A 15,146-nucleotide genomic window follows, 5' to 3' on the forward strand; every position below is an offset into this window, starting at 1 on the left:
ATGATATGGTAAAGCTTCAGGAAGACGGCTCATGGTCATCTGAGGAAGTTGGTCGGTTGAATAATTTTCTAGGAAACCTCATGAGGGCAGTGTTAGGAATTGCAAAACGCGTTGAGGCTGAACAACTGAGGATTCATTTGAACCTCACTGCCTTATTTAGGTGTTGTGGAACAGCAGTTTTTTTTTTTTTCTCCCCACCTAACTTTTAATTAGACTATATCTATTCTAACAAAACACAGTGGGAAATAACTAACCGTATGCTTGCTGAACACAGACATCTAAGCCGGTGCTGCAGTTGTGATGTGATCAGAGCAGCTGTCCTCCAGCTTTGGCTATGGGAACGTTTTGGTCAGAGTAAGACACAAGGTGAAGGTGGTTTGCCCAGTAGGAAACAGGCTTTGTAAGTTATGTTTGGGGAATGATTTATTGTAAATTTGCTTTTTATGAGATGACGGACTACTTTTGAAGCCAGATGTGTCATAACCAGATGACAATTTTGACTCTTTCTTTTTAATGAAGTAGCTTGGGTAATGCTACAATGGACATGACTATACTGTCAGTTTAAAGCAGAAGTGACTAGAGAATTTGCCGTACATTTAAATCTGAATTGTTCCCCCTTCTCACCTTTAACTATAGGCTGCCACTCTGGGTGGTTTCTCATCTGGCATTACTGTGAGAAACAGGCCAGAAGGTCTATCTACATTAGCACTCAGGCAGTGACTATGAACTTTTCTAAACCCTTGAATTATGTTACTGATTTTATAGACAAAGGTGACAACAGAGGTTTCCAAACGTAGAAACAAGATGTGGACGGAGCAATGAGTTGCATCTGTCAGTGAGGCTATGACTGTCTTTAAGGATCTGTAATGCAGGTTGGGTGGAGGCTGGAATGAGCCCTTGCATATCGGTCAAAGAAAAATAAGCTCTGTTTTTTCAAAACCATTCTTAAGGGATGTTACCCAGGCTGTTTTGAGGAATACCCAATTAGAGGCAGTCATAAGGTGATTAGCATCGGGACCTCCCTATTTTCCAGGCAATGAATGTATTAGGCTTTCATTAGCAAGCAAATGAGCTGGGTTTGGGGGAAAAGTAGTTGGAGGAGAAAAAAACCCTTTCCTTGCTTACAGGGTGGCTGGTGTCTGCATAGCTGCCAGGATTTGAAATGCCTGCTTCAGGGACAAATGAAATGCCATGTGAGCTGAAGACATGTTTTCTTTAAAACTCCAAGTTGCAATTATGCTAATTTCAACTTTTCCTTTAGTCCAAAGCTTAGTATTTCTCTGCGAGGATTTGACTGTCAAACTGTCGGCGTCAGAAATGGGACTCTGTCCTGCTAGAACAACTCCCGCTACCCAACAGGAAAGCATTTCTGTCTGAGCTCACAGGTGCCCGCACAGGTCACTTCCGCGCTCCCCCAGGCCCAGAGCTGTGCTGTCAGCACACCGAGCTGTGAAACAGCTCCGGCCACTTCTGTGTTTCCTGTCAGCGCTCTGCGGCTGCTCTAAATAAAAGGGCCTCACTATTGCTGTGATAACTAGTCTATAGCACAATTAACATCCTTGAGTAAAAAGATAAGGGCTTGCCAAAAGCCAGCTGTTCTGGGTGTCTGAAACTAAAGAACAAATCTTTTTTTGATAGTCCTTCAGATCAGGTGAATTTTTATGTCCAGCGTGGGTTAGCCAAGTGCCAAGGTTCTGCGATGTTCAGTGTAGTGTTCACATTCAGCGGTACTACTTTGTAACATTTTCAGTCACTTCAGCCTTTACCTGGAAATGCCATAGGTGTCCTGTTCTTGGGAGAATTTTTTAATGTGGTCATAATTCTCAAATATAATTTTTTGGACAACGGTTAGATTCCATTCATCTATTTGTAAACCATCTTTAAGAAACATATAAGTGCAAAGGGTAAAAATGGAAGCAAAAAGGACCTCCTTATGCTATTCTGTGTAGGGGGTTGGGAACAGAGAATATTTGTATTTCAGGTTTTATTAGCTAATTACAGAATCAGAGAACTTAAAAATTACATCAAGAGTACCGTGCATACTCAGCATTAGCTTTCAGTAGGTATTTTTCCTTTAAAGACAGGATGCATGAAGATCTTTAAGGATACTTAATTTTAATATTTCAAGTTTTAAAGGGATCTTTCTGCTTTAAAACTTCTGAGTGTTTAAATGAAGCATTCTGATTTTTATAATCCTGTGTAATTTCTTTCCTAGCTTTCACAGAAGCAGCCACTCTGATTATGGCTTGTTTATTCTGGTAATCTTTGAGCATATGACCTTTTATGCTACTAGAATAAAATGTGATTATTGTATGCAATTGATCAGTTGAAAATGAAAATTAATGTAATCTTCAAGTTAGCTAACATGCGCTATGGATTTTATTTTCCAGTGTCTGAAACTTGGAGTGACGAAACATGTCTCAGTCAGGTGAAAAAGTAAAGGTAAAGAGACGGCTGCGTAGCCAAAATTTTGTTTAGAATCTATTCGACTTCTGAAAATACTTGTGGTTTTACTGAAGTGGTAAAATAGTGAATACATAATACCTTTTTGCTTCAGATGAGTTTCTTAAAAGGAACTGTTTAGCAGAAGCAGAGCTTGCGTGTGATTCTAGTAATAGGCTTTCTGGTGTTTGCCAGACATTCAGTGTTTGCCTACACATTTAGAATGATGCCTTTGTCAAATGAAGTTTCCTTAGGTAAACCTTAATTTCTAATGTTTTTGCTCATCTGGGTGGGTTTTAAAAGGATTGTTAGCAAATAACTAATTGCCTTTTAAGTGATTTCCCCTGTATCCCCTCCTGCCCCAGTGGAAGTATGGCATTGTATAAAAACTGTTCTCATCATAAACTCGCTGTGAAGAAAACATTTGGTTCCAGGTAGCTCATAGGTCCCTAAATCAAGTGGCTGCAGTTCTTGTTTGGGTTCCTATTAGAATTTCAGTCAATTGATAACAGATGGTGAAGCAGACTGCCCTTTTTATAGCCCAAACCTCTGATAAGTTTTTCAGGCACATTTCTTTTTCCTGCTTTTGTGTTAGGAGTTAAGTGTTGTGAAGGTAGGTGAACAGCTTAATAAGCAGAAGATACAATCACAGAGGTCTATCTTGGTAATCTCTGCATTACTATACAATGTTCTTGTTTTTCTACATGTGAGTGTATGCATTATTTATTTTTATAGAAGATAGTAGCAGCAGGTACCAAATTTGAAGAGATATTTTTGACCTCTAGCTTAAAATCTTTGGGATTTTTAGCTATGTTTACAGCTTAAGTTTAATAATAGTGTGTTCTTGCAAGCTTGCAGATTTTTTTTATCCAAGGAGAGACTTTTGTTTATGTGTAGCCCAAGGTACTTATCAGATTTCTATTTATATCAGACTGCTTGGTAAATGGGCCTGTTTCAAGGTCTGCCTTGCTATAGCAGCAAAAAATTGTTTAATTCTCTATTTTTCCATGTCCTTTATATACCTCTGCACTTTATTGTATAGAATCAGCTGAACTCTGATTCAACTTTTTAGGGGGAAGGGGATCTCATTTATACTCAACCTTTGTTTTCTTGTCAGTTTTCCGACTCAGCAGGCTATGTGGGATTCGCTAATCTGCCCAACCAGGTTCACAGGAAATCTGTGAAGAAGGGCTTTGAATTCACGCTGATGGTGGTTGGTAAGTGACTTGTTTAAGTATTTTTGACTGTTATACAACAACAAAAAATTCTTTCACATAGACATATGTCTTCCTACTTAGGAATTGACTGTTATACAGAAGAAGCTTTGAACCTCTGTACACTCTCTAATTAAATCTCCTACTATTTTGTCATGTTTGGTAGGAGGGAGTATTTGTAGTGATTAAAGATGATGACTTTGAGCCAACAGGACATTCTTGTATTCCTGACTCATCATCAGATGGTAGGGATAGTTGCTTAATCTTTCTTTGACTCCCATTTCCCCAACTGAAGGCATGAGTGCACATGGTGAATATCTTGCTGTTGAAATGGTGATGCTATTCTTGTGTTTTCTGCTGTTCTGTACTGACTCACTCTGGTATTATAACTAAACTTTTAATTTGTCTGTTCTGTGAATGAGCACCTGGAGGAGTCTTTGATGGAAAGTCCTTTAGGCACAAAGCTGTTCTAAGTGACATGTTGAATTATACTTGCATTGAATCAGTTTAATGTTATATGAGTGCAAAGGGAGTCCACAGTACTATCACCTTTTTGTAGCAGTTACCTCGGAATTACATGTTATTGAAAAATTAAAACAAGAAGAGATGCATAACACTTCCTTGTCTCTGTGCTCTGTAGTACCATTTGGGGTTCTTTGGTGACAGAGCATTCGGCAATGTCTGTAAAATAAATAGGTAATTTGTGATAAGTGTAGGATTTATCTCATGTAGTTTGTGATGATAAATACAGATCACTTCTCCATCTCTAAGATTAGGTTAGTAGCATCTAAAATAACATGGCTAATTGTTCTAAATGCTGATTCCTTTCATTCCTTGGGTTAGGAAAAAAGTGACTTTTTGAAATTCAGCTTTAGTAATTGCGTTTACAGGTTTAACTTTGTTACTTTGATGTAGGACAAAATTTGTATCACCTGAAGTTCTAGAATTACGGAAATTCTCGGGTGAATTTTGAATAATTTTCTTATGATTTTCTGTTTCATGTTTTGTAGGATGCATGTAGCCTAACTATAAGGGTGCAAAGCTCAGCTCTTAGTTTGGTATTGCTTTCTTCATTCTCCCTCCTAACAGTGTTCTAGGTTCAATTTCTAGCTTAGAAAAACCTTAAAGCTCTCAGAAATTTTCAACAAGTGTGTTACAGCTCCTGGTTTTGTAAGTTTAAATGAAAAAAAGCTTTTATTTCCCTGAAGTAACCTAACTATCTCTAGATCTATAGTCAAAGTGCTGTATGACCTTTCAGCTTTTATTACGAAATCTATTACAGTAAACTTAACATTTTCATGTAACATTTATAAAAACACTGGAGGCTTGTTTTTCCGGTGTTTTTGAAGTGCTTAGCTGAACCTTTGATGTTTTTATCTCAAAAACTAGGGTGGATCCTGATGAACAAATTATTTTTCCTCCATAATGTGGGCTTGGGGAAAGAGGAGGTGCTTTAAAAAGTCTGGAGTAAAAGGTGTATATGCTTAATAACCTGAATTATTTTGTTTGTAGGTGAGTCTGGCTTGGGAAAATCCACTTTAATTAACAGTCTGTTCCTGACTGATCTTTATCCGGAACGTTATATTCCTGGAGCTGCAGGTAAATGTGGTTTTGCAGTTCTTCCAGCACATACCCAATGAAATTTCATGTTCATTCAGTTAACATTGCTTCATTCTGATGGTAACTGCACCTATGAGACCCTTTCTTCACACTGTCTAGATGTATTTTAATCCTCCAAATGATATTTTTTTGAGCTGGCATTTTCTCATTTATATTTCCTTTTAAAGACTCAGCTTTTGTTGTTTCTTCATCGTTATTAAAAAAAAACAACCCTCAAACCTTTTAGGTGTCAATATACCTAACTGCGGTTTTGCTCTAATCCCCATTTCCTCTAGTGTTTTTTGCCTGTAATGCCTTAAATCCTGGTTAGAGGTGTAAATACCTTTTGACAAAGAATCTAGCATGCTTCTAAGTATTATAATTTTATTTTTGCATATTGTCATGAGTAAATACCCGTTTTTTTCTTTTTAGTTCATTGCTGCTTGTTTATTTACAAAAATGTGGTGTTGAATTTTGGCTAACTAGCTTGTTTTTTTTCTTTAAAATATTTTGTCGTGTAGGTTACAATACACTCCAGATTGCTTTTTCTCCTCGGTTGCTCTTTCCTGCAGGGGTTTCTGCAGCGATTGATAGGCATAATAGTAATCAAAATGTTCCTTTATTTTAGAGAAAATAGAGAGAACAGTTCAAATCGAAGCTTCTACAGTAGAGATAGAGGAGCGAGGGGTGAAACTGCGTTTAACAGTAGTTGACACACCAGGATATGGAGATGCCATTAACAGCCAGGACTGGTACGTGTGTAAATACTGCTTTGCTTGATAGTTTATATCTTACACAAACACTGCTCTAGTGTGTCTGTCTCTCTGAACTTAAGTGATTCAGCTGGTGGTCTTTGGATAAGTTTGATGTACTAAAAGGAAGCAACAGGTTCATTATTCTTAACATTAATGGAGTGTTATCTTGAATTCATGGTAGAGGATCTTTTCTGACTCCTTGCAGTTAAGCACAATTTTCTAAGTACTTCTGTATTCTGGGTGCTCATCTTCATATCATCAGTGACATGATCATTTAGTTTGTGTGAGCTTTCAAATCAAGATTCTCTTACAATTTTTGTTGCCTAAAATCCACATCTCTAGTAAAACTTTATTACTTTGTACAACTTCCTGTTTAGATTTTCTAACCACTTTTTTATGCTTTTAAAAGGTTGGTTAGTGTTTTCTAGGCTGCCTATGATTCTCCCTCAAAATTAATGGCCTTTCCTCCAGTAAGGTTCTCTGTGACAACTGCAGTCAACTTTGTCTCCATTGCTGCTCTGGTAGGGCAGAATTCTGGTGAAGCGAAACTTTTTGTTTGTCTCTCTGTGTGTCTGGCCCATCCAGTTTCCATGGTTTTAAGACAGTACTTTTCACTCCCTGTCTTTTTATATGTACTACCAGCAATATGGATAGAACTGTGTTTTTTTCCTTATGATGGAGTTACTACTTAGCTCTCTCTGGCCGAAATATCACTGATAATCTTTAACGGCTGAAACAATTGTCTGCAGATACACTGGTCAACATAACATAAAGATTATGAAGAAAAAAAATGGTAAAATAGCTATGAAGGAACTGGGCAGTTTGTAACAAAATTAGAATTAATAAGTTTGTTCATAAATGTAATTTCCGAATCATCATCGTCATGCACTCTTCTTTAACTGTGGAAAACTGATCTTGTGATAACGTTTTTGAAGTAAAGGTGAGATATATTAATGTGCTTAACTAGGATGCCTGAATTATTCCAGTGCAACTAGAAGCTAAACTTTGAATTACCACGTGGTTGTCTTTTAAGAAATGCTAACAATATTTATTTTGCTTAGCCATTAATTTTTGTTGACACTTTTTGGTGGTGGTGGTGGTAATCCTAAGGCAAACAAAGTGTCACTGTGCAGAGAAAAGGACCATAAAGATAATACTGGTTGATTTGAGTTCTTCAGTATAAGTTAAAGATCAGAAAGGAGGCAAATAGCTGATAAAATAAACATCTATAATGCTGATTGAATGTTTTGTAATCTTTTCTTGTCAGAATGCTGTGTTATCTGGAGCATTCTGAAGAACATTGTTATCAGACGTGGTTTTTCTTTTCTATGGTGTACTGTAGAAACACAGCAAAAATAAAGACAGTAAAGTTATATAATATACTAAATGAAAGTTTGAAAGTGAAGCTGTAGTGGGATTTTAATTTTTATCTTCCTCCCACTTTTTCTACTTCATTAAGTTGGAAACAAATGAACTTTCAGAATCACACTAAGGCATCTTTCTGGATTGCAGCATGGTCTTGCTTATTTTGTGCACTGTTGACTAGAGCTTCCTTCCGCTGGAGCGAAGAGCTCTGCAGCCCATGTATTGTGTTACAGGGAGCTCTTCCTGTTGATTGTGTTCTAATGCCCTTTGTTTATTCTGCTAAGATGTTTCTTAGAGACCTACGTGTTCAGATTTTTCCCCTTTCTTTTTGGAGGCTTGCTGAATAGAGTCATTCCATGATGATTCAGACCCAGTAGAACAATTTACTGGTTTATACTTAGTTTTCTAAGTATAAACTTAACGTAAACATCTTAAACATCAAAATACACTACGGGAACAAATAGTATTTGCATACTACAAAATAAAAAGATGCAGTTAATTTTAATTGTGTCTCTCTAGTCCCATTTTCTTGTGTCACATGAAAAGGCTTTGTTTGAGCCATGACGAGTGTCTTTTTGACAAAGTCTGTTAGTCTTTACAGGATGTCATAGGGACTTGGATGGATAGACTCTTTGTTTCAAACTGTAGTCAAGACTAACCCAGTGCAACTACCTTCCTTCCGTGGTAGTTCAGAGGAAGCAGCAGGTTCGTGTTCTTGAACTTATGTTTGTGTTCAGGAGCACTTACTGCAGTTACGGTTAACCGGTAGATGGTGCTGATCTCGATGTAAGTTTTATAAAGCACTTTTTCTGGGAAAGCTGCAATTTGTGCAGACTACCTGTTTTTCAGGGTGCTGAATTTTACTAAGGTTAGTTTTGAAGAGAGGTAAATCAAACTGGCATGATGTCCCTAGGAGGCAGCAATTGCTGATCCTGTTTCAAATATCTTTTTCCTGAGTAGGTTTCCTAATGGATTTTGGTTTCTGTCTTTGCATTGATGAAAGGACTTAATTGTATAGTTTGACTTGCAAGGATGGGAGCTGGGGTCAGTTTTTATGTATTTCCTATCACAGAAGAAGTGTTAGTGAGGATTATGTGTTGTCAGGAGTTCGTCCAGGGGGTCTTCTGGATTGGAAGAGTAACAGTGTTGGACTGGGAAATGAGTTATTATAGATTTAGTACAACATGTTCTCTGAAGTAGATTATTTTTGGTTTTCCAAATGCTATTGTGCTTAGAACAGCCTGTAAGAAAAGGTGGATGCTAACCACTGTTAACAATAGTGATAATTTTTTAGATTTTGTATGAAGCTTTAGTGCTAGCTGCAGTTCTGTATTCTAGAATCAAACTACACCTAGGAATGCTCTTGGCATCAGTTTAGGTGTGCATTTAGACAATAGCAAAATTCTTTATGGTGGGAGGTTTGAAGCATAGAATGGCTCTTCCATGCATAAAGACATTGGGATTGTGAGAGAAGTGACATCTTTCATCAGACAAGAGAAGGCATCTAAGGAGGGGAGGAAAAAAAAATTGCTTCGTGCACAGATTTGGGATCAAATCTGGTCTTGAAAGGATGGTTGACAAAAACAGTTTACAGATTAACTTGTTAGATATTGCTGATCATATGCCTCGTTTCATCTTGGTTGCGGTGTCACAGGTCATTCTTTGATAACTGCTTTCTGGTTGCTGCTAATTTTCTTTTTTTACTGGCTTATGTTAAGTTGTATTTTGTGGTTTTTGGCAGCTTGGTTGTTAATTTTCCCCCAATGGGCTTAAATGCAACGGTTGTGTTGTTTGCTATTACAATACAGGATGTGCTATCTCCTAAGTAATGATAGCACAGTGGTGTAAGCCAGGTGTTTCCCGGAAGTCAGGAGGTACAGGACACTAACGCCATATTTATAGGGAAAATTATAGCTGTTAGAGCTAGAAAACTGCACGTAAACTAATTACATTGCCAGAGAATTGTGTGATAGTTGCTTTCCCATTGTTCATGCTTGATTTCTGTCCTAATATTTGTATGTCTTCAGTCTCGTTGCCTTTTACCAGCTAAGAGGAGAGTATCTAAGACCAACAGGAACATAAACCATTTCGTCCTTTTTCAACACATTTAGGTATTAACATGTTAGTTCTTCAAGACTTGAGCAGCACTAAGGTCAAAACCCAATAAATTCCATGTTTTGCTGTGATGCCTTCCGTAGTACGACTTAGAACGGTGCAAATCTTGCAAAGATATAAATGTGTGTGTATATATTCTACTATGGATTTATTCCTCCTAGATCCAAAAGCTTACTCAACTTTGGAAAACCAGATTCCCTCCAGGATCTCTTCCATCATTCTTGTTACTTTCTTTCACTATCTCCATTACAGCTGCGCAACCCAGAGTTGAACTTTGCTGCCTGTCACAGTATTTGCCGTCATTCTATGTGTTCATTTTCCAGATTACTAATTCTTTTTTTGTGTTCTCTTGTCTGTTTCCTCCTTAAATTTCTTTAGTCAAATTTGTACTTTCTCAACCACAGAAATACTATTTTTCAAGTTAAGCTTTCTGCTCAGTTTTTCGCCAGGTAGTTTAAGATGTGTTCATGACACACAATCATCTGCCTAATCTTATCTTCATCAGTGTGTTCATTTCCCTTCCCCTGCAGTACTTAATATAAAGTGTCCTTTTATATTAATGTTGTTTGCAGGTGTCTACATCCACTGGAATATCTTAAAACAATCTTCTTAGTAATGCATTGTGTTTTCTTTTCTCTCTCTAGTCACTGCTGTCTGTATCTGATTAATCTACATGATGAAATTTTGTTATCCTTGACTTCTTTGCAGGGCATATTTTAAATTGCCTTGAATTAAGTAGAAATTATTTTTCTTTGCCAACAGAAAAGGATTCTGTGAGGTAAAAAAAATAGCTTAATAAATCATGTGATGCTTTAGTGCATGACTTGCAAATGTATTTGTACTTAATTCAAACAGACTAGAATACCAGAATTTTCATAGGTAACTATAGAAACCTAGCTCTAGGGTCAGGGTTGTAAATCAAGAGGATATCCGGGATATGTCATTTGTCAGTTGGTTTAAAAACAAATCCTCACTCCCTACCCCCAGAAAAAAAGCCGAAAAATCCTCAATCTTTTGTTCCTGTCTGTGTTGTCTCAGCACTGGGGGCTTTTTTTTCTGGGCTTGCACTTGAACTTTTATCCAGTGGACAGAATAACACTTGAAAGTAGCTCTAGGCATAAATAGACACTTGGTGGTTGCTATGAAAATATCTTTTTGCATTATCAAAATACTTTTCCTCAGTAGTAGATAAAATGCTAGCAAGTTGAATATTTGTAAGAGAAATGTTCTTAATAAAGGTTTGATTCTCCTCCTTCTGTTCTTATCATAATTCTTTTTTAATTATTTTAAGGCTGATCTAAGATGTCTCTCTTTCTCCCTCCCTCCATACCACAGCTTCAAAACAATTATCCAGTACATTGACAACCAGTTCGAAAGATACCTTCATGATGAGAGCGGTCTAAACAGGCGCCACATTATAGACAACAGAGTCCATTGCTGTTTTTATTTCATCTCTCCCTTTGGGCATGGGTAAGAAAAAGCTCTTGAGCTCATGTATTTTAGGTTGTTATATTGTGTTTGTAAGTCTGTTCATTACTTGAACTGGAAACATAACTTTAATGTTCATTGAGTTACTTCCTACACTGTCAGTTAGCCAGTGCAATTAAAATGGTCTTTGGGGATTAATGCTCTCCTCTGCTTTGTCCCCTTTTTGGCATTTAATATTGTTTTGAAGCAGTCAGTATTACGTTGTTTATCACCCAGAAACATAAGAGCTTATAATATCCAATTTATCTTATAATGAGAGTTTTAATTGCAATTCAACCTTTATACAAGCAAGCTGATAAGCAAGTGCTTTGACTTTTATTTATTCTGGAAATACTATTTATGCAGATACTTGAAATAAATAATTTTTAATACATTTGGTCTGTTAAAAAAAACCACACCCCTTTTTTTTCTCCTTTTGTTTTCCACTTGTTGGCAGGCTGAAACCATTAGATGTAGAATTCATGAAGGCTCTTCATGGAAAAGTCAACATTGTCCCTGTGATTGCCAAGGCTGACACACTGACGCTGAAGGAGAGAGAAAGGCTGAAGAGAAGAGTAGGTCTAACACTTGATCGTGATAATGCAAGCCATACTATGTTAAAGCCAAATATAAAGTAAATTCAAACGGAAGAGGGGTGAATGATATTGGCCAAGGACCTCACTTTCAAGAAGTGTGAGGTGGGAAATCTTCACTGAAGTCTGATGTACTTTATCAGTTACACTTGCTGAGAATCTGGCCATTCTTGGCTTCATCTGTCTTAGCAAGTAGTGCACCCCAATAGAGCCGGTTTTGAGCAAAACGGTTTGTAACAAGGGCTGAAATCATCCTGAAATGCATGTAGTTTAGATGTTTCAGAGTAGCTCTCATTTAGTCCAGTGGAATGCCCATTAGTGGTGGGAGTACATTAGATATGTTCTGAGAGTGTATCTTTAGGTTTAGTTTAATCCAAAAGAAACTTGATTTGCATACTCAACTGTGCTGCATGGTTTATAGCAAAATGTGGTTAAGTCGGGGTGATTGGAAACTTCCTTAATAAGTGCACCAATGGTACAAACTGAAACCCATGGTACAAACTAAAACACTAATATAGAGGGAGGATAGTTGGTCTAATATATTAGCCAGGATGCTCTTTGTAGCTCCATTGTTACGGAAAAATATACGGCGTCTTGTATACGTGTTTTCCTATTAGGTTATCTGTTCATGTGGAATACGAGGACATATTCAGGACTGCATTAGAGAAAGGCTTTCCAGACAGTGGTACTAAAATCAATCTTTTTGCATTGGAAGATTTACTTGCCGTTTTGAATTTTTTTTTTTTGCCAAACCTTTCCAAGACAGGCCAGCCTCTGCCAAATATGACATTGTAGTGAATTCTACAGGAATAGAGTACATATTTGTGGTTGTACAAGTCTACTTTAAATCTAATTTCCATTTAATATCTTAGAATAACTTGGCCAAAGAATGTAAATATTTAATCTTTCCTGGTTTATCCTCTTTGATTCAGAATGAGTTTATGCATCTTCTTGAAAGAAATGGGTAGGTATTGAGATTGTATTACACTGAGAGGTGGTTTAGTAAAATTTAGTGAGATCACAAGCTTTTTTTGGGTTCTATTGATTCAAAACCAGTAAATTCAGTTGTAAAGTCTGACAGATTTGAATCCTACAAAGCCTGTGAATTTTTACCAGTTTAATAACTTACGCCTTGAGTAGTGTAGAGAGAATTAGTACTTCTAAAATGCAGTCTATATTTTGCACCACAGTGTGCAAACTTTTTTCATGGTAAGATTATATCTTAATCTTTTATATTATATCTTAATATCATTTTATACTGCCACTTTTTCATTTTCATGGAGGGCGTGACAGATATTTTGATTGTGATCCTCTGACTTGCAGTAGTCCTTTAGAATGGTTATTGGATCTTTATTCCAAGGGCTTTTGTGTAGGGGTATTTTTCTGTTTTCTTGAAGAGGGAGTACAGCTTTATTTAACTGGGAAAATAGTACAGTTAAAACCATGCTTACAAAGCAGCACATTAGCTGAAATCAACCTAAATTCACAGGATTTGTTTGGGGTTTTTTTGGGTGGACCAGTGCCACAGTCAAAGGTGTGACAGTGGTTTTTGTAGGCATGTAAGCAGCTACAATTTGGCAAGGTGAGTTACTGCTAGCATTGCTGTTGTGTTTGGATAATGCTCAGTGATGTAAGAAAACTTGCCCAAGAAATGGAATAAATCCTCTGTATCTGAGGAAGTTTAAAGTGGGGACAGTTGTGACTGTATGAACCTTGCCTGCAATGTAGACAAACATTCACTGAAGCGGGGGGAGAGGTATTTATACAAAAGTGACCAGCTTTATGATGAACTAGGTAAAAGGGGGAAAAAAATAGGTCATTTATTGAGTTAAAAAGGACCTCTAGATCTTGCTGGGAGAAATTTTGTCCAGGCTCTTGACCTTTCATTTTGTTCCTCCACAAATGCTATGAGGAGATGACAGGTACTGTGGGCAAATTGAAAGAACTCATAGGGAAGTAACAAAGCAGAGATGGGGCTGCTTATGCTGGTTTTACCACTTCTCTTTTTCTGTGGCTGTACTGGCTTGGTGAAAGATTTTTATCTGTTAGTAATATTGTTTGTGGAGCTGCTACTTCTTGTAAAGAAACTGTATTTGATCTTTCAGCAGTGTACTTCAGGCTCAGTTTTCATAGGTACTTATTTTTTTGTTCAGCATTTGGTAGCAGAATGATGTTGAAAGATTTGAAGCAGCCACTTAAGTGGAATGTTAATTGTTTGACAATATAATTCACTGGGAATCTGAATGTTCTGCTTTGTCAGTTCAAATACATAAAATAAACTAATATAAAATAGGTTCTAGCTACAGTCATCTTTCACAAAAGCAGTTCTTAGGTGAGAGGAAGAGGAACATACTCTCACCAGGTTTCAATATTTGCTGTAATTGTTTTGGGACTCTTTCTTCTGTGCTCCTTTTATTTGCTGCTTGGTGGCCTCTCTTAGGGTCAAGCATAGCATAGTGCATGCACTGTTTGACATTTGCTTCTGTGTATTGTTAACACTGGGTTTTGGCTGAAAGATGGCAGTAACACAAGCAAACGTGTTTCCCAATGTGAATTTGGAATTGCTCTATTTTTCAGTACAATTCTGTAAGTGATGTTAGATTGAGGGTTTATGATATACGTTTATTGTGGAAGATGGAAATGAATCCCCGTTTACATATCCTCTGATGAACAGATTAATTTAAAGGCGACCTCTCTTGACCATATGCAGTGCTAATCTGTGTCTAGTTCTTTATAGTTTGAGCTAAGTTACTTTTAACTAACTAGCCTTTAAAACAGTCTTGACTTACATATATGGACACCACATTTATGCATTTGCTAAATATAATGAGATGAGTGGCGCTTATGCTGTAGTCTGAGGGAGTGGTTAGGAAACAGGTAAACAAGTCTTCATTATTTTTGTACTGCTGGCAAAGGTCATTCTACAAACTGAGTTTATAGTAAGTCGAATGTATAATGTGGTTCCAAAGCTTTGAAAGTCTAGCTACTGTATATTGTTCTAACTCAAAGCATCTTGGCTAACAAATCTCTAATCAAGAATAAGAATCAAAATCCTGCTTTGCTGACGCAGCTTGAAGTCTTTTTTTTTTTTTAGATGTTTCTGCCGCTTGGCCATCAATCTAAAGTAAAATGTTTTTGTTTTGCCGCTTTGGACTAAGCAGCAAGATCAGATGTGGTGCTTGCAAAGGAAACCCAGCTTGGAGTAATTCCTGTTTGGTCTTTCTGGAATTCAAAGTTATTTTTTAAAACTCTTAAGTGGGAAGAAATGCAAGGCAGTTTCACAAGCTGTGCCATGCAAGGCTGCTAAGGAAACCTGCTCAAAAGAATGACTTCATGAGAGGGGAACTAATATTTTGGCTTTTTTTAATTTCCCATGGGAAGGCTAATCTTTAGGAACACAGAATCCTCTGAGGCCAATAAAATTCAGATTTGAAGAAGCAAAATGCTGTTTCATTGTTAGGACCATAAAATACAGTTTGTTTTTATTGCAATTCTTTTTCCTTTCAGGAAAGCACTAGGTTTAACAGCTGTAATATATTATTCTAGCACCCCTTGTTGTCGGCTTTCCCGTTATTGTTTCACTTGCATTTTATCTT

General features: G+C 37.1%; 1 protein-coding gene across 1 annotated transcript in view; it reads left to right on the forward strand.

Annotated features, from left to right (window-relative positions):
• LOC104260017 (septin-2) overlaps positions 1 to 15,146 on the forward strand; it is a 31,133-nt gene that overhangs the window by 3,207 nt on the left and 12,780 nt on the right. The window contains exons 2-7 of the mRNA XM_059827669.1: positions 2,391 to 2,442; positions 3,560 to 3,659; positions 5,169 to 5,255; positions 5,884 to 6,007; positions 10,826 to 10,960; positions 11,415 to 11,532. Of these exons, the coding sequence (XP_059683652.1) occupies positions 2,416 to 2,442; positions 3,560 to 3,659; positions 5,169 to 5,255; positions 5,884 to 6,007; positions 10,826 to 10,960; positions 11,415 to 11,532 (591 nt within the window). The 5' untranslated portion in view covers positions 2,391 to 2,415. The remainder of the gene's footprint in view (positions 1 to 2,390; positions 2,443 to 3,559; positions 3,660 to 5,168; positions 5,256 to 5,883; positions 6,008 to 10,825; positions 10,961 to 11,414; positions 11,533 to 15,146) is intronic.

This window comes from Gavia stellata, chromosome 21 (genome assembly GCF_030936135.1).
Source record: "Gavia stellata isolate bGavSte3 chromosome 21, bGavSte3.hap2, whole genome shotgun sequence".
In the NCBI taxonomy this organism is placed as follows: Eukaryota; Metazoa; Chordata; class Aves; order Gaviiformes; family Gaviidae; genus Gavia; species Gavia stellata.